Raw genomic sequence first — 16,342 nt, 5'->3', positions numbered from 1 at the left:
ACACACACACGTTACTTTGATCAGCTGGCGACCTGATTGGTTGGTTTACTGGTAGCTCAGGTAGTTAGTGACAGACTAACCTGTTTATTGAGTCTGAACCAGTTTGATCTGGTTTAACAAGTTTTCTACAGATTTGTTTCAACATCCGTGTGAAACTTTACTGATTAATGTCTCAATGGAACAGGACGTCCACTGGTCGTCCACTGGGACCAGATTGAGACCTGGGATTAAACCAGTTTACAGATGAATTGAGGGTAGATGACAGGTGAAGCTGAGCCTGAACAGACTCAGGACAGATCTCATGAATGAGTCCTGGACTCCAATTCATCTGCTGTGATTCGTTGCTACGTCCAACAAACACACGTGTTCATATAACTGTAACATTAGAGCGAGCACAGATCAGCTGGTCAGCACACTCACAGTGAAGGTCCTTAAAATAAACACCCCCCCGCCCCGTCCTGCCGCCTGCCACGGCACCCCACCCCCCCCAGAGCCGTGTGCAGATTTCATTACAGGCAGAAAACAGACGGACGTGTTTGAACTCGGAGGAAATTCTGGATTAACAAAGACAAACGTTAACGCGGTGAGTCTGAATTCACTCACTTCCTGCTTTGCTGTGATTGATGTTTTACTTTGAGTTCAATAGTTTGTATAAAGTATGGACTAATACTGTGTAAAGGACTAATCCTGGTGTGACTGGGTTAAAGGTCAGAGCACACTGGTTTATTAATGCCACAGACTGAAACCATGAAAGCAGACCTGTGTAAAACTGTGTCAGCGCCCCCCACAGGCACCACCGTGAATTCCAGCGCTCTCAGGACCAACAAAACTAAACATGATTTTTGCACATTCAGCTTCAACATACAGAGAAAACATCATCATTACGTGTTCACGTGTCTGAAATCCAACCTTTCATTAATATTCTCCTAAAAAGTCTAAAGATGGTTTCACCTGAATCTGTGCTGCTGCTCAAATTCACAACATGAAAACACGCAGACACATGAAGCTGAGTCGCTCGTCAGAAGCAGCTGCTGCTCGTGTCAGTTCACGAATCCTGTCTCAGGCTTCGCTCTGATCTTTAATCCTGCTGTAACTGGTTTTTCTTCAGTTGTGTTTTCCCACGGTGAAACTCTGTTGCCCTCCATCATGGCGGCAGCCAGCATCTCTCGCTCTGGCTCAGCTCCCGCTGAAGCCTCGGAGGACTATTCTCTCTACAGTAACCTGAGCGACGACGAGCTGCTGCAGCTCGCCATCGAGCGCAGTCTGACCGACACACACCGCAGCAACGCCAACGCAACCAGCGACTCAACCAGCACAGCAGCCAACAACCCTGCTGCTGCCTCCATGCTGTTGCACCAACCCGACAGCAGTCTGAACCCAGCGGCCAGAAAGATCAACCAACCCAAACACAGCTCCCACAATCCCCCTGCAGCCCAGACCACCGCACACTACAGCTCTCCGAATCCTCCCAGTGAAAAGCCTCCTGATCTGTACGTGAGCTCACACTGCTCCTGCTGCTCTGAAATATTTTACTGATGGAAGAAATCAATAAACAGAGAGAGAGATTCTGCTCTGACAGACCAGAGGAGACGGAGACGGTGACAGATGAAGGTTATGTTCTGAAAAGGTAAAAAAGACAGAGCAGAGAGATGTGATGGAGCTGAGCTGAGCTCAGGCGGGTGAATCACAACACAGCTGTGAAGTTTTATGGAAACTCACATTCATCACTTTCTGAAAAGCTCCAAACAGACGTGAGATAATAAGAGAAGCAGATGTGACAAACATGTGGAAACACTGCAGCCACACAGATAAATGAGTCCTGACAGACCCCAGATCAGATTCACAAGCTGCAGATGCAGTTCAGTGTGAGCAGATCAGATAAACTGAGAACAGAACCAGTCATATAACTGAGGAGGGAGGGAGGCAGGAGCAGGAGGGAGGGAGGGAGGAGTGGGAGGGAGGGAGGGAGGCAGGAGCAAGAGGGAGGGAGGCAGGAGCAGGAGGGAGGAGCGGGAGGGAGGGAGGAGCGGGAGGGAGGGAGGAGCGGGAGGGAGGGAGGGGCAGGAGGGACTGAGGTCTTAGACCAGAACCAAAAGAATTTCATTAACTTACCTAAAGAAACGGTTCCTGCTCTGATTTGTCTTCAGATGCTGCAAGTTCTGGAGCTTCCTCCCAAACCTGGAACAACCAAACACTGTGTTGTAAATAAAAACACTTCATATACTCACAGGATGTGGAACCATTCAAGGACCTGATTCTAGATCCAGTTAAACGTTCAGTGTGATTATTCTGATGGAGACATTTGATAAATCTAGGTTCTAGGTTTAACTGAGACAGGTGAGCTGTGCTCTGATTGGCTGTTGTCTTGTTGTTGTGGCAGGAAGACATTTGATGGGACGGTCAGTCACTTCATGACGGGTTCTGGGAAGAAGATGGTGGCTTATCGCAGACCTGATGGGGGTCTGGTCCACATCGCTCAGGAGTCTGAAGAGTGAGTTCAGTTCTGTCCATGGAACCACACGTCACCTGTGTTTTCACCTGTATCATGTCAGTGAGATCATCAGGTATAAATGTTATCACGGGGGACACATGAAGAACATGGTTGGTGTTTTATTGTTCATTTTTTTCTTAGATGAGACAAGTGAGACAAAAGAGGTCAGGGGGGACAGGTGAGGTCAGGTGGGACAGGTGGGACAGGTGAGCTCAGGTGGGACAGGTGAGCTCAAGTAGGACAGATGGGACAGGTGAGGTCAGGTGGGACAGGTGAGTTCAGGTAGGACAGATGGGACAGGTGAGGTCAATTGGGACAGGTGAGGTCAGGTGGGACAGGTGTCTGATGCGTGTTTGGCTGCAGGGAGGAGGAGCCTCTGTTCAAAGCGATCCGCGTTGGCGATGTGAGCAAAGTGAAAGCTTTAGCCCTGCGTCCAGGAACCAACCTGATGCTGCCGAGTAAACCGGGCTGGCTCGCCATTCACCAGGCGGCGTGGTTCGGTCAGGACACCTGTCTCAGAGTCCTGCTGTCAGGTAAACACACACAGACACACACACAAAGGTGTCACAGCACTGAAGACTGAAGTCCTCTGTGTCTCTGTCCTCAGCTCAGCCGGGGATGATCAACAAGCGAACGGAGCGCGGGGAGTCCGCGCTGCTGGTCGCTGTGAGCAGAGACCACATGCGATGCGTTCACATGCTGCTGGAAAATGGAGCTGACCCAGACATCGCAAATTACGACAAAGAGACTCCGCTCTACAGAGGTAACACTGACAGGAAGTGATGGCGGTGTTCTAACAAACAAATAAATGCGAACACAGCACAGTTCCTGTGACATCACGTGTTAAACCATGGACGTCATCAGGAGACGACAGGTTCTAATGCCTACTACTGTAAAACCTGTTGTTCTGGTCAGATTTACTTTATATTTTTTAAAGGACTTTGCTTCAGAGCAGCACCGGCCTCAGTGCTGACCATGTCCATCCAACACCAGTCCCATGGTTTCTGCTGATTCAAGGCTGAACATCGAAACACAATCATGATCCTGACACTTAAACTCAGGGTGAAGCTCCAGGGGTCAACTGTTTTAGTCCTCATATAGGAGAAACACCTGACAGCCAATCAGAGAACAGGATTCCTTATGGTCAACATCTGTAAAGACATGAAAAACTGTGTCATCGCCAAGAAAATACTTTGTTTATTGATCTGAATTTGACTTTGCTTCCTCCGCAGCCTGTGAGAGAAACAGTGCTGCGATGGTGGCGATGCTGTTGAACCACGGAGCTTCAGTGAACACTCACTGTATTCAGGGATGGACGGCGCTGCAGGAAGCTGTGGTTCGAAACAACGTGGAGATCTGTGAGATGCTGATGAAGGCCGGAGCCAAACACAACCTCACCAACAAGTACGGCCTCTCACCGCTGTTCAGCGCGGCTCAGAACGGGCAGCTCGCCAGCCTGCGCTTCCTCCTCAAACATGGTAAAATGATGATCTCGGTGCTAGTACTGCTTCTGCTAACTGCTAGCTATCAACATCATCTGAACTGAGCCTCAGACTGGTCCCAGAAAACTAACTGGTCAGTGTGAACTGATACACGTGAGCTCATGGAGACGTCAGTTTGTCTCCGTCTCTGTTTTCATAGAGCGAACAATCTGATCATTTTAAAATGCTCTTATTGTGAAGAACTTCCTTCCTGTTTATCCCATCAGACATGTTTTCAGGTCAAAATTCAGTTTAACCTCGTAGGAAGTCAGCGCTACAGCTCATGCACCTGCCTGAGACACCTGGTCTGGACTGTCAAATCAGATTTAGTCCCTGGTTCCTCAGGTAGAAACACAGGTGAGTTCCTCCTCAGTGGAAACTCCTGAAACAGCAGAAACAAACAGTCGTAGCTACCACTGTTACTGCTACATGCACATGGTTTCAGTGGTTTGGGGACAGCCAACAGTTGTGCAGTATCCTCTCTCAGTTTACATAGTGTTTACATAGTGCTCACACAGTCCACACAGATAAGGAGCTCTGACTTCCTCTTCCTGAACCCTGAAGCCTTACCTGTTCCCTGCAGGTGCAGATGTAAACAGCCAGGCTGCTGATGGAGCCACCGCTCTGTACGAAGCTGCTAAAAACGGACACGAGGAAATCGTGGAGCTTCTCCTCTCACAAAACGCTGATGCCAACAAACCCGGAAAGACCGGATTATTACCACTTCACATTGCTGCCCAGAGAGGAAGTGACACGTAGGCACACTGACTATTATCTGTTTTGTTTCATAATAAAAATAAAAATAAAAATCAATTTCAGATCCATGTTTATATAGTTAGTGTCAGAGAGTGAGGGCTCAAAGGCACGACTCCAGTACACAGGAATAATGGTCTTTAATCCAAACAGCGTCGGTGCACAGACAGGCCGACCAGAATCAGGCAGAGACATCAGAGACGTAAAGCAAAGGGAAAAACTGCAGGGAGAACAAACCCAAACACACAGGGAGCAACACAAGCGACAAACGCTGGACTGAACAGAGACAATCTGACAGAGGACAAGACTTTACACCAGAAGGCAGGGAAACAATTAGACACAGGTGCAACACATTAGGGATGGGACAGGTAATCACAGAGGCGGGAAACAAAGGAGGACAGGAAGTGAATCTACAAAAAAGACAAGGGGGTTAGTGATTTCAAAGTAAAACAGGAAACTAACTAACCTGGAATCAACAAACAGGACCTGACTCAGGAGCTGGATGAGACAGACGAAGTGAAGCAGAGCAGGTGGTGCTGATATCTGACAAAGTTAAAAACCAGTCTGCTTCTTTTAAAAAAAAAAGAAAATCACATTATATTATTATATATTATATTAAATTATAATAACTGACCACTACAGTTTTAACAGGAACAAACACAAACAACAAACACAAAAGGATGTTTGCTCTGTCTGACGTCTGCTAGCATGCTAAAGCTACAAAGTTGTTACTGTAGTTCAAAATCCATCCATCTCACTCGAAGGCACCACCTGGTGGCACAACCCGTTCTACACAATAACAAACATAAGGACTCAGAGAAACGTTCATTAATCTGAATAAAAACATGAAGTTTCTTTATGATGGTGTGATGAGGGATGGTGGGATTCTTTATTTCTGATTTAACCTTTTTAAACCAGGAAGTTTCTTCATATTAATCATAAAATTAAACAGTATAAACAAGTTTATAACAGTGAACAAAACAACTTAATAAATGTTGATTAACCTTTTACAGAAGCATCAAACACGTTAGCTTCTCTATGTCAACAAAACACTTTTTCAAAGATTCAAAGATTCTTAATTGAGTTTTTTACCGAGTGAGACGTGCGAAACAAAGAAACGACAGAACAGTAAAACCCACGCACAGTTACTGCAGCTTTCCTGTCAGGTGACAGGTGATGTCATGCTCGAGGTCGGAGGTCGGTCTGATTCCTGTGATTTCGCCTGTTTCCAGCATCGTGTCCATGTTGATCCCAGCCACCAGTAAGGCCAGAGTCCGGAGGACCGGCATCAGCCCACTCCACGTAGCGGCCGAGCGTAACCGGGACGAGGTGCTGGAGACTCTGATTGACGCGGGCTTCGACGTCAACGCCCAGCTGTCTGAAGAACAATCAAAGCTGTACGAAGACCGCCGCAGCACGGCGCTCTACTTCTCCGTCATCAACAACAACATCGAGGCTGTGCGCATGCTGCTGGCGGCCGGCGCCGACCCAAACCTGGATATATTCAAGCCACTGATGGTGGCGGCGAGACAGGGCTGCATCCAGACCGTCACCCTACTGGTGGAGCACGGAGCTGACATCAACGCCTGCATCCCCACCCACCCGACCACCTTCCCCGCCGTCTACATGTTCTCCATGAAGTATTTGCCCATGTTCAAGTACCTGCTGGACCACGGAGGCCACGCCCTCTCCTGCTTTGACTGTGTCTATGGAAACCAACCACATCCGCCAATCAAAACCTCCCGATCAGAGAGAGATGAGCTCCGCTACAGCAACAGAGAACTGGCAGAGACTCCGCTGAGGAGAGGCGTTCAGGTGACCTGAGCTGCGCCCAAACAGGCTGATCCATGTTATACACTGACAGTTCTGTGGCTGTTTGATTGACAGTTCCCTGAATGATTAGTTCATTGATTTTTTGATTGATTCTCTGATTGACAGTTCTGTGAGATGATCTCAGCCCCCAGTATCAGTCGGTGGGCGGGGCCAATCATTGATGTCCTATTGGACTATGTTGGTCATGTGACTCTCTGCTCCAGACTGATGGAACACCTGGACAGCTACGCCGACTGGAGCATCATCAAGGAGAAAGCAAGTGAGTTAAAAACGAATCGCTGAGACACATGAAGGACGTGAGCAGATGTTCTCTGTTAAATCAACGACGCAGAGTTTGTATTGGAGCAGCAGCAAACAGTGACGGTGTCAGGTTACAGTGTCTGTGTGCACCTGTATGGATGTGACTGGATGTGATTGGCCACATTGCTGGAGAAACAGCATGAGCTAATGCTGTGCTCTGTTTGATTGGGTGCTGCTGCAGTGAACATGTCGGTAGGGAAATGTTTTTGTTACCAGTTTGGTCGTTTCCGGCAGAGTTAATGGTTTGTGTGGTTTCTCCTCAGCTCCCCCGCGGCCTCTGATGCAGCTCTGCAGGCTGCGAATTCTGCAGCTGGTTGAACGTCGACGTGTGAAGAAGTTACCGCTGCCTGGAGGTTTGATCCGTTTCCTGCAGCACCAGGAGGAAATGTTCGACGACTGCTGAGCTGCAGCTGATACTCACCCAGTTTATCCAGTTTACTGGAGGACACGAGGACCCTGCAGAGCGTTGGAGTCGTTTCAAACTCAGAGTTTTCGAATCACTGAGTGAATTACAGCGTTTCCACATGTTTTCAGGGACAAACTGAAGCTGACTTAGTAAAAAGGGTTAGTGTTTGGTCTTTAGTCAACTTTTAAACTCGTAGACGTTCAGCAGGTCGAAGCCGATGTTGCTTCGTCAGAGTTGTAGGTGTCTCACACCTGGAAGCTGCAGCTCGTCCGTCTGTGATGTTTGAAGCATTTATTAAAAAAAAAGAAGAATTTTAATTAACAACAAAAATATAAGCTCAACATAAACCTGTTACTGAAGCTGAGCGATCAGATGCTGAGCACAATCATCAGTTTCACTGATGATGATGATGTGAAGGTGGAGCAGTGTATTGTCTCTGTCCTCTCACATCCACAGTTTAATGACCTGGATTAATGTCCACACACGAGACGTGAAATGAGCTGAATCTCCATGGAAACAGAAAACAGACGCTGTCATGTGTCATTAAACAAACCTGAGACGTTTGTGTTAAAGCAGATTAACTGATCACGGCTCATGAACCCGAGCATTTAAATCCTGAATCACACAAACTGAAACTTCACACCTGTAAAACTGCTGCGACTGGAAATCTGAATTTATCTAAAACTGTTTTAACACAAAACATACACTGATGATGCTGAGACGTTTAAATATTAGCACGAATTATAATGATGAGTTTTTGTTGTGAGAATCACAAACAGGTTGTTTTTAAGTAGATGTTTAATCTGTGTCACATATAAACTGTTAGAATCAAACAACGAAACTGAGGAAAAACTTTTAAACATAAACAGTCGAACACTTAATGAACAGAAACGCAGCTGCATGTTGTTTTCACTTTATTTTGGCAGCAAGGTCAGGCTCAGTCTCAGCCTCAACCACAGACAAGGCTCTGACTAAACAACAGACAAGTTCACTGACACTGGACGAGCAACAAAAACAGTGATGGAGTTTTTATTTACACAGCAGAGACACTGACGATGGTCTCAGCCGACACTGGACACAGAGCCGTTTGATAAAGGACGACACTGTCACTTGTCCTGTTTCTGGGGCTGGGTGAGGGGGAGGGGGGACAGGGGCTCCCTGTGAGGCTGGGGGAGGGACAGGGGCTGTTTGTTGTCCCCTCTGCCGTGCCAGCAGACGTCCAGCAGGGGGTAGACTTTCCCTTGGACCTCCAGTCTGAAGCTGTAGATGAAACCCAGCTCATCAGGACTGTCGCTGTTATAGAAGGTCAGACCTCCACCTTCATAGTCCAGGAACAGTCCCACCCGGCGGGGGGGTGGCAACACTGGCAGCACCACCCTGGGTGAAGCGAAGGCTTCATAAACTCCGTCCTTCAGTCCAATTAGCCACACCCCACTCTCTGGGTTCTTCACTAGCTTGGACTTCCGACTCGTCGTTCCTTTGATCAAACCAAGACGCCATTTAGGTTTGTTACCCACCTCCACCTGGACGGTAAGGACGAGAAGCAAAGCAGTTTAGGAACAGAACTGAAGTTCACGGTTTCACTCGGCTGCACCTGAACCACCTTCACCCAAAAAACCCCTGACATGTAGAAGATCCACGTTTAGCTGCATTTTAAATAGGAAACACACCTGGTGAGGTGATCAGACACATGACTGACAGAAGTTCGATCACCACAAACATGGAGTTCATCATCCACATTTTCAAAAATCCAGTGTCAACATTTCAATAATTAGCAGGTGTCACAGTGAAACAGCTGAAGCATCTTTTCTAATGATAGGAGGACTTTTTTGGACCTGGGCTCGGACCTGGTTCCAGTCCAGAAGCAACAGGACTGTAAATTACATTCAGGTGTAAAGTTTTGAGGGTAAAGATCCTGAAACTTTCTCTTTTCACTGTCAGCACTTATTTAAATCCTGATGTGAAACTGAAGGAGCCACATTTTCCTGTGCTGAACCTTCACTGACTGTTTCTGCACCGATCAGGTTCAGACGTTCACCTCCCAGTAGTGTTTCCCAGAGGAGAAGCCTCGGTTGGCCAGGACACAGTAACTGTAACTGAACCTCTCTGGATTATCGGGAAATCTCCGCGGCAGAGCCCCACAGGACACCACCGTCTCCCCATGATGGAGCTCCAACATCGGGTGAGCAGTCTGAGGATCCAGCTTCAACATCTCTGGTGCTGGAGGAAGACAGATATTTAAATATAGACAGAGACATCAGACTCCATTCAAATTCATTCAGGGACAGGGGCAGGGGCAGGTGTACCTGGCAGGACTTTTCGGTGTAGTCTCTTCCACACGGTGAGTTTGATGTCGTTGTGGTTGAAACCTGGTCTGAAGTTGACCGAGCTGAAGAGCCTCTCCTCCCTCTGCAGGAGAACCCGACTCTCTCTGAACCTGAACACGAAATATTTCTCTGTTTATTGGCAGTTGAGTTGATTGACAGCCTGTGATCCACCCACAGCCCCAAGACCCTGCTCAGAACTCGCTGCTGATTATTTAGTTTATTCTTATTCTTGTTATTGTGATTCTCAGTGTGCGTCTCTGTGTTGTTGTGTCAGTTCAGTTTCATTGAAAACAATTTAACATTATGAGAAGAAAAAGTAAAAAACAGAAAAAAAGATCAAGAACAAAATACAGAAAGTGTGTGTGTGAATGTGTGTTTGTGCATGTGTGTATGTGTGTGTGTGTATATGTGTGTGTGTGTGCGTTCTACATGTATGATGGGTTATGTCATAATTACTGTCACGCAGTGACGTTGGGTTGTGTGTCCTCAGTTTGTGTGTTTGTCTCCTGATGGACATGCAGTTATGCTGCAGGGACCACAGGCTCCAGGACTCTGTCCCCGGTCAGACTGTGGTCTCTGCTCAGTTTGACCCCGCCCCCGCACCTGACTGACTGTTACCTTGGAGCGATCGATCCGTATTTCTGTGAACAAACACAAAAACGTCGTCAGACGCAGGTTGGATTCAAACATCCTGCGACTGAGTCTCCAGCTCTGCAAACACGGATGAACAGAGACCGACTCACGTACCGTGATGAAGTCCAGGTGTCCTTCGTTGCTCAGGTCCCGTAGGGTGTTGAGTGCCTCCTGCAGCCGGTTCAGGTTCTGGTTTATCTGGTCCGTCTGGTTCTGGAGGGACGAGATCAGGGCGGCGGCGGACGTCTCCACCTGCTGCATGAACCCGGCCTCCTCCACCTCCAGGCAGCGCCGCAGCTCACCGAACTCCTTCCTTATCACCCACTTCAGCACATCAGATTCGTTCTGATTGGACAGAGAGCAGGATGTCACCTTCTATTGGCTGAGAGCTCAGATCCTGTGTTTATATTCAGAGTAGGGGTGTGCGATATGACGATATTAGATCGTGAAGAAGATCTTGATGTTGACGATCTGCCAGAGGAGAGAGATCGTATTATCGTCTATAGGGCACATGCTATTAATTGCAGCTCTATGCTCGCGCACAGAAGCACGAAAAGTTATTTTTTTCCTTGGGCAACTAACAGCCCGCTTCACGTGAATATGACCAACCAATCATGGCGCAGTATGAGCAGTGCTGATTTATTTATTTATTTTTTTTACTAGCCTCGCTGTTTTAGTCAAGCTGTAGCGGGTAGCCATGGCCGACAACGAAAGTTAAAGCTTGGAGTTGGTCCCCAAAAAGAACTCCAGTCGTATGGACAGTGTTGGGGAGTAACGGAATACATGTAACGGCGTTACGTATTCAGAATACGTAACGCAGTCTCTGTCTTGGCCAACGCATTCCTGTCCCGGCTCTGTTTTGCCGGCTGCGGCTCAAGCTCTCGGTCCTGCTGCTCCTCGTCCGACTCCATTCTGACCGACTGATCGGGCGAATAGCTCGTTTATTTCCGTTTGTTTTCGTGGAGCTGGGGCTTCTGGGAAACGCATCCGGTTGCCTTCGTTCATTTAGAGAATAAATATAAACTCGTGAAACAGAGAAGTATCGTCACGTAATCCATTGATTTCAACAATGTAACTGTATTCTGAATATCTATTTGAACTGTAACTGTAATGGAATACAGTTACTCATAATTTGTATTCTGAATACGTAACGCCGTTACATGTATTCCGTTACTCCCCAACACTGCGTATGGAACTGGTTTGGGTTTTCTCCAAACGACAAAGCGCAAACACAACGAACCTCTTTAACCACCTGAAGAGGCAGCATCCGGAACTATTTGCTGAGAGCCAAGCAGCGAGGCCGACCACACATCAGCCAGTGGTAACGGCTAAAGACATTACACAGAAACAACCAGCTATAACACAAGCCTTTGATAAAAGCAGGACATATGAGAGAAGTAGCAAACGGTGGAAAGAGGTGACTTTTTTGCCTTTATAACTAAGTTTTTACAAAGAAAATTGTTTGGTTCTAAATTAACTTCACTGTAAAAATGAACTGTGATAAAATCGTGATCGTGATTTTACCATTAAAAAATTGTGATGTGATATTTTTGCCATATCGCCCACCCCTAATTCAGAGTGACACATCTGGAGCTCAGCTCAGTTCCTCGTTCAGTAACATACAATAATCCGTGTACTGAACCATCTACAAACTCTGCAAGGTTTTACTTTTAAACTACAGTTACTGCCCTCGGCCCTGAACACCTGAGGACACACCATGTAATCCCACACTGAAGCTCCACTTCATCAGAACGTCTCAGTAACTCTGTGAAAAGCTGCAGCTGGAGTTCTGACAGGATCCAGAACCAGAGATCAGATTCCTGCTGCAGAATCCTGCTCCTCAGCTGCTGAGCTGACATTATGCTCCTGTAGGCTGGGGCTGCTGGGGGAACTCCCATGATGCACTGAGCTCTCTGTCAGTGCTGCTCATGGTGGAACTGTCAGGTCTTTAACTTGATAGAATCTGTGTTATTTATAAAACTGTACTGAACTGAGCTGAACGGACTGTCAGCATCAGGCTTCATGTAAACATGTAAACTTCCTGTCACATGACTGAGGTCAATGCTACGAATCTTCAGGAGAGACTGAACCGGTTCAGCGGTGGTCTGACTTTCACAGCATGTTCTGTGACACAGGATCAAACTGCGTTCGCTCACTGAACAACACATACTATCACAGCAGTGACATCACTCACCGTGATCCTGGATTTGTTGAACGCGATTTTACAGATGTGATCTTCAAGTTTACTCCTCTGATGCTGGAACTCTGTCATCAGACACGAAATGTCCTCCTGACAGACAGACAAGCAGACAGACAGGCAGGCAGACAGAAAGACAGGCAGACAGAAAGACAGACAGGCAATCCATCATTCTTGTAGAATGTAAATCCAGAATAATCTAAAGTGACAACCCTTTCACTTTTACTCCGTCCATATCTTGGCTGAGTCACCATGGACCAGCAATGTCTTCCAACTCCTCCTGAAGGATCTCAACACTACTGCTGACTCTGCACCAACACACCTGTTGATCTCACCTTGACCTGACCCTCACCTGACACCTGAACTTCAGCAGAGTGACTCCACACCTTGACTGCACCTTCACATCCTTTTCATGAAGCCCGGCGAGTCCAACGCACTCAGAACCTGTTGGACTCGCAGACTCAGGTACACTGATCCAGGACCAGGCTCATCCAGCTGAGTGAGCGGGCGGATGCTGGGGAAGGTCACAGCCTGTTCAGCTGCAGTGTGTCGTGTTATTTCCATGAACACTGACAACGTGACCTTTTTGTTGTTAAACTGGAAACAAAGAGGTTAAATCTGATCTGTGCAGCACTTTAAACCTAATCTCACTGTTTGATGATATGATGTGAACTAACGGCTGCTTATCTTCCCCGAATCAACAGCAACAAGCTGTTCTTTGTTTAACTGTAACCATCAATCAACACACCTGTTCCCAGGTTAGAGCTCCAGGGTTCACACTAAGTCAGTCACTATCAGAACAATGCTAGTACTTTAACATTTCATTCATACGCTTCACCTCAGAGACTGAACGTATTATAAATGTACAAACAGAAATTCATGTGGCTGTAGACGGAGCTCACAGGTGTGATTTTGTTTTTTACCTTCATGCGGCTGTAGACAGAGCTCACAGGTGTGATTCTGTGTCCGCGGTGTGAACCAATGCTCCCACACAGGCCACAGATCACCGTTTGCTCGTCCTCGCAGTAAAGACTGAGCGGGTTATGGTGCTGAGGACACGACTCCAGCTGAGCTCCACCTGAAACACTCACTTCCTGTGAGGATGAACAGGTGTGTTCATAAAAATTGTTTTACTAGTTTTACACACAGAAAATCTTCATCGAAATATTTTATTTAACCAAAGTGAAATATTTTATTTATATTAATATAAATTATACTGAAAATCTTTAGTTCAGTCAGATGTTTTATCAAAGCACACGATAAACTTTTCAGAAACTTCATATTTGAGTTGATGAGTTTTATGTTATTACAAACTGATGCCTCGCCCGCCACGCTGTTTCACAGGTTAACTGATCTCAGGTGTTTTTACCTGCACCGCCTCAATGATTCGAGCCAGACTAACATTGGGAGGAGGACTGTCTCCGTCAACTGCACAGCGACACACGGGACACTGCAGCTGGCCAAGCAGGTCCATCGTCATGGAGCGCACACAACACCTGGACAGGTGAGGTCAGGATAGGTGGAATCAGGACAGAACAGGTGAGGACAGGGCAGCTGGGGTCGGGACAGCTGAGATCAGTGCAGGTGAGTCCCATCCGTCATCCATCTTACCTGCAGTAGGAATGTCCACACTGTAACATTAGCGGTTCAGTGAAGATGTCCAGACAGACGGGACATCTGAGCTGCTCCTCCAGACTCTGACGACGCTCCATACCACTGACCCCCACGACTGGGACCAGCACCACGAGACCAGTAAAACCAATTCTAACAACAAACCATCCAGACTTCAGCTAAACCAGTTAGAGTGAAATGGAGGAACTTAGTATGCGTGCAGCTGAAGTGACTCTATTTATATGAAGTGTTTTTTTTCTCGTTTTTCTTTGATGTGATTGGGTGGACAGACAGACAGGGTGGGTGGAGCCAGAAGCTGATTGGTCCTTTAAGTATGAAATGTTTTTAAAATGTTCAAATATTTTAAAATCATCAGGCAGAAAAATGTTTTTTTTCTTCTTCTAAAATAAACTCACACAGGCTGTGGAGTCATCATCATCATCATTAATGTTTTTATTAATGGAACATGTGACTCCATGTTTTTGTTCCTGAACGTTTCTGATAATCTGCTTTAAAGCTGCTTTTATCTGATAAACCAACACCTGAAAGTCACCTTCATCTGAGAAACAACACGTCTACACGGTGACAGACCCACACAGGAAAACACACAATAACCAGTTCACATCAGACCAGATTCTTCTCTTGTTGTTGTTGTTTTGCTTTCATATAATAAAGAAAACCATTTTAAATTATTACCAAATCAAGAAGCTGCAGGTGAGAAGCAGCTCAAACTGACCATTGTGGGTATCAACATGAATATTATAAAAGTCGCCCACTAAAATTGCTTTATCCGTACTAAGCACTAAATCAGATAAAAATTCAGTGAATTCAGACAAAAACTCTGAGTAAGCAGCAGGTGGACGATACACCACAGCAAATAGGACTGGTTTTTCTTTCTTCGAGTTTGGATGTGAGAGGCTGAGGATAAGGCTTTCAAATGTGCTATATTTCGGCTTAGGTTTAGGATTAATTAATAAACTTGAGTGGTAGATTGCTGCCACTCCTCCTCCTCGGCCTGTGCCTCCAGGAATGTGATAATTAATATGACTAGCAGGGGTTGGTGAAGAGGCGGGTACTCTACGGGTCAGCCGGGGTCAGCCGGCCGAGAACCCGGCCACTTAGCTTGGAGCAACCGAACTAGGCTAAGGCTAATCAGCTAGGCTAACAAGCTAAGCGTCAGCTACACGCGGCTACATCCACCACACGACAGTCCCCGAGTCCGACCCGACTAGCTCAAGCCCGTACAAGAGAGATCATAATGTTGCTGCTGTGTTTTAAACATGACTGTTTCAGATAGAGAGGTTTTAGGTGAAGCTGCAGGGTTTGGTGGAGTTGTGGGGGGAAATTTATTTCTAGCCAGTTATTTAACTGTGAAACAATCATTATTATTTCATATTGATAAAACATATTAAAACGTTATACGTATAACGTATACGTTTATTAAAACATTATTATTAATGATAACCAAATAATGATAATAATAATATATTCAAATGTTTAATATTTAATATTTACCGGCTTTCGCCGCTGCCTCCATCCACTTACAGTTACAGCAGCACACAACAGCAGCCGCTGACTGACGGAGCTGCTCTGTCCATGCAATGTCGGACTTTTTAAACAGAAAAATGAGACCAAATAAAATTGTAGCCTAGTATTCACACAATAAACGGACTCTGAGAGCACGGAAGGAACACACCGCAGCAGCGTTCCTAACATTAGCTGCTCCGGTCCTCTATCTGTATCAGCAGCGACCAGAAATCGGCAATTAGGTCATAGGCCAGCGGCAAAATATGCTAATACATGCTAATTAGCACAAACATCCAGGTAAAATAGTGAGAAATTTACTTACCGAAAAAGCTGCAACACAGACTCCTTCGACGGTCGGTTAGTACAGTCTACACTACAACAAGCCATACTGTCACAGAAACCTATCCGAACATTGGCAAACAAAAACGGACACTGCAGCCCCTGTTAGGGTTAGGGTTAGCTGTTAGCTGGAGGTAGCCGGAGGCCTCTGGATGCAGCCGCCTAGCCCAGCCGATGCTTTAGCAAAGAGCTAACTGCCAGTGCCTGTCTAACCCTAACCCTGAATAACACTGTGGTACAAAAAAAAATCACCCCCCTCACAGTGTTCACGGAGGTAGAAACTATCAATAGAGACCAAAAACAAAAAATGTACCAGGCTGTAAAGTTGGCTATTTTAACATGGGGGTCAACGGAGAATTGCTCACTTCTGGAGTCAGCCCCCAGCGGCAGCCGAGGAACTGCAGCTTTTTGAACGCGGAAGTGATCCTCACTGCTGAAACCTAC

The 16,342-nt window shown here is 46.5% G+C and overlaps 2 protein-coding genes across 5 annotated transcripts; one reads left to right on the top strand and one right to left on the bottom strand.

Moving 5' to 3' along the window:
- Positions 1-476: 476 nt before the first annotated feature.
- LOC121199504 (ankyrin repeat and SOCS box protein 2-like) lies at positions 477-7,413 on the top strand. Its single transcript, XM_041064246.1, has 10 exons — positions 477-583; positions 1,109-1,490; positions 2,381-2,491; positions 2,855-3,024; positions 3,099-3,254; positions 3,724-3,969; positions 4,556-4,727; positions 5,958-6,540; positions 6,664-6,817; positions 7,122-7,413. Exons 2-10 carry the CDS (start codon positions 1,147-1,149, stop codon positions 7,259-7,261), a joined length of 2,076 nt encoding a protein of 691 aa, XP_040920180.1. The 5' UTR covers positions 477-583; positions 1,109-1,146; the 3' UTR covers positions 7,262-7,413.
- A 637-nt stretch (positions 7,414-8,050) lies between these two features.
- LOC121199505 (E3 ubiquitin-protein ligase TRIM50-like) lies at positions 8,051-15,937 on the bottom strand. 4 transcript variants are annotated; one of them, XM_041064247.1, is made up of 10 exons: positions 15,882-15,937; positions 14,033-14,185; positions 13,791-13,917; positions 13,299-13,515; positions 12,419-12,516; positions 10,339-10,569; positions 10,210-10,232; positions 9,571-9,701; positions 9,303-9,484; positions 8,051-8,787 (listed from the first exon to the last, which is right to left on the bottom strand). In XM_041064247.1, exons 2-10 carry the CDS (start codon positions 14,131-14,133, stop codon positions 8,371-8,373), a joined length of 1,527 nt encoding a protein of 508 aa, XP_040920181.1. In that variant the 5' UTR covers positions 14,134-14,185; positions 15,882-15,937; the 3' UTR covers positions 8,051-8,370. The 4 variants fall into 4 exon arrangements, with proteins under 4 accessions (XP_040920181.1, XP_040920183.1, XP_040920185.1 ...); XM_041064249.1 differs by lacking the exon at positions 15,882-15,937 and adding an exon at positions 15,548-15,573; XM_041064251.1 differs by lacking the exon at positions 14,033-14,185 and having other exon boundaries at positions 13,791-14,032.
- Positions 15,938-16,342: the final 405 nt, after the last annotated feature.

This window comes from Toxotes jaculatrix, chromosome 19 (genome assembly GCF_017976425.1).
Source record: "Toxotes jaculatrix isolate fToxJac2 chromosome 19, fToxJac2.pri, whole genome shotgun sequence".
Lineage (NCBI taxonomy): Eukaryota > Metazoa > Chordata > Actinopteri > Toxotidae > Toxotes > Toxotes jaculatrix.
Note: the sequence above shows the minus strand (reverse complement) of the source record. Positions and strands in the feature narration are given on the sequence as shown.

What these genes read in the sequence shown, in the direction of transcription:
- LOC121199505 (XM_041064247.1), bottom strand. Translation starts at nt 14,133, where the DNA reads ATGGAGCGTCGTCAGAGTCTGGAGGAGCAGCTCAGATGTCCCGTCTGT. An exon ending in TGTGGACATTCCTACTGCAG is followed by an intron (nt 13,918 to 14,032) that starts GTAAGATGGATG and finishes TCACCTGTCCAG; the next exon opens with GTGTTGTGTGCGCTCCATGA. An exon ending in TCAACAAATCCAGGATCACG is followed by an intron (nt 10,570 to 12,418) that starts GTGAGTGATGTC and finishes CTGTCCAATCAG; the next exon opens with AACGAATCTGATGTGCTGAA.
- LOC121199504 (XM_041064246.1), top strand. Translation starts at nt 1,147, where the DNA reads ATGGCGGCAGCCAGCATCTCTCGCTCTGGCTCAGCTCCCGCTGAAGCC. An exon ending in TCTCAGAGTCCTGCTGTCAG is followed by an intron (nt 3,025 to 3,098) that starts GTAAACACACAC and finishes CTCTGTCCTCAG; the next exon opens with CTCAGCCGGGGATGATCAAC. An exon ending in CGCTGAGGAGAGGCGTTCAG is followed by an intron (nt 6,541 to 6,663) that starts GTGACCTGAGCT and finishes TCTGATTGACAG; the next exon opens with TTCTGTGAGATGATCTCAGC.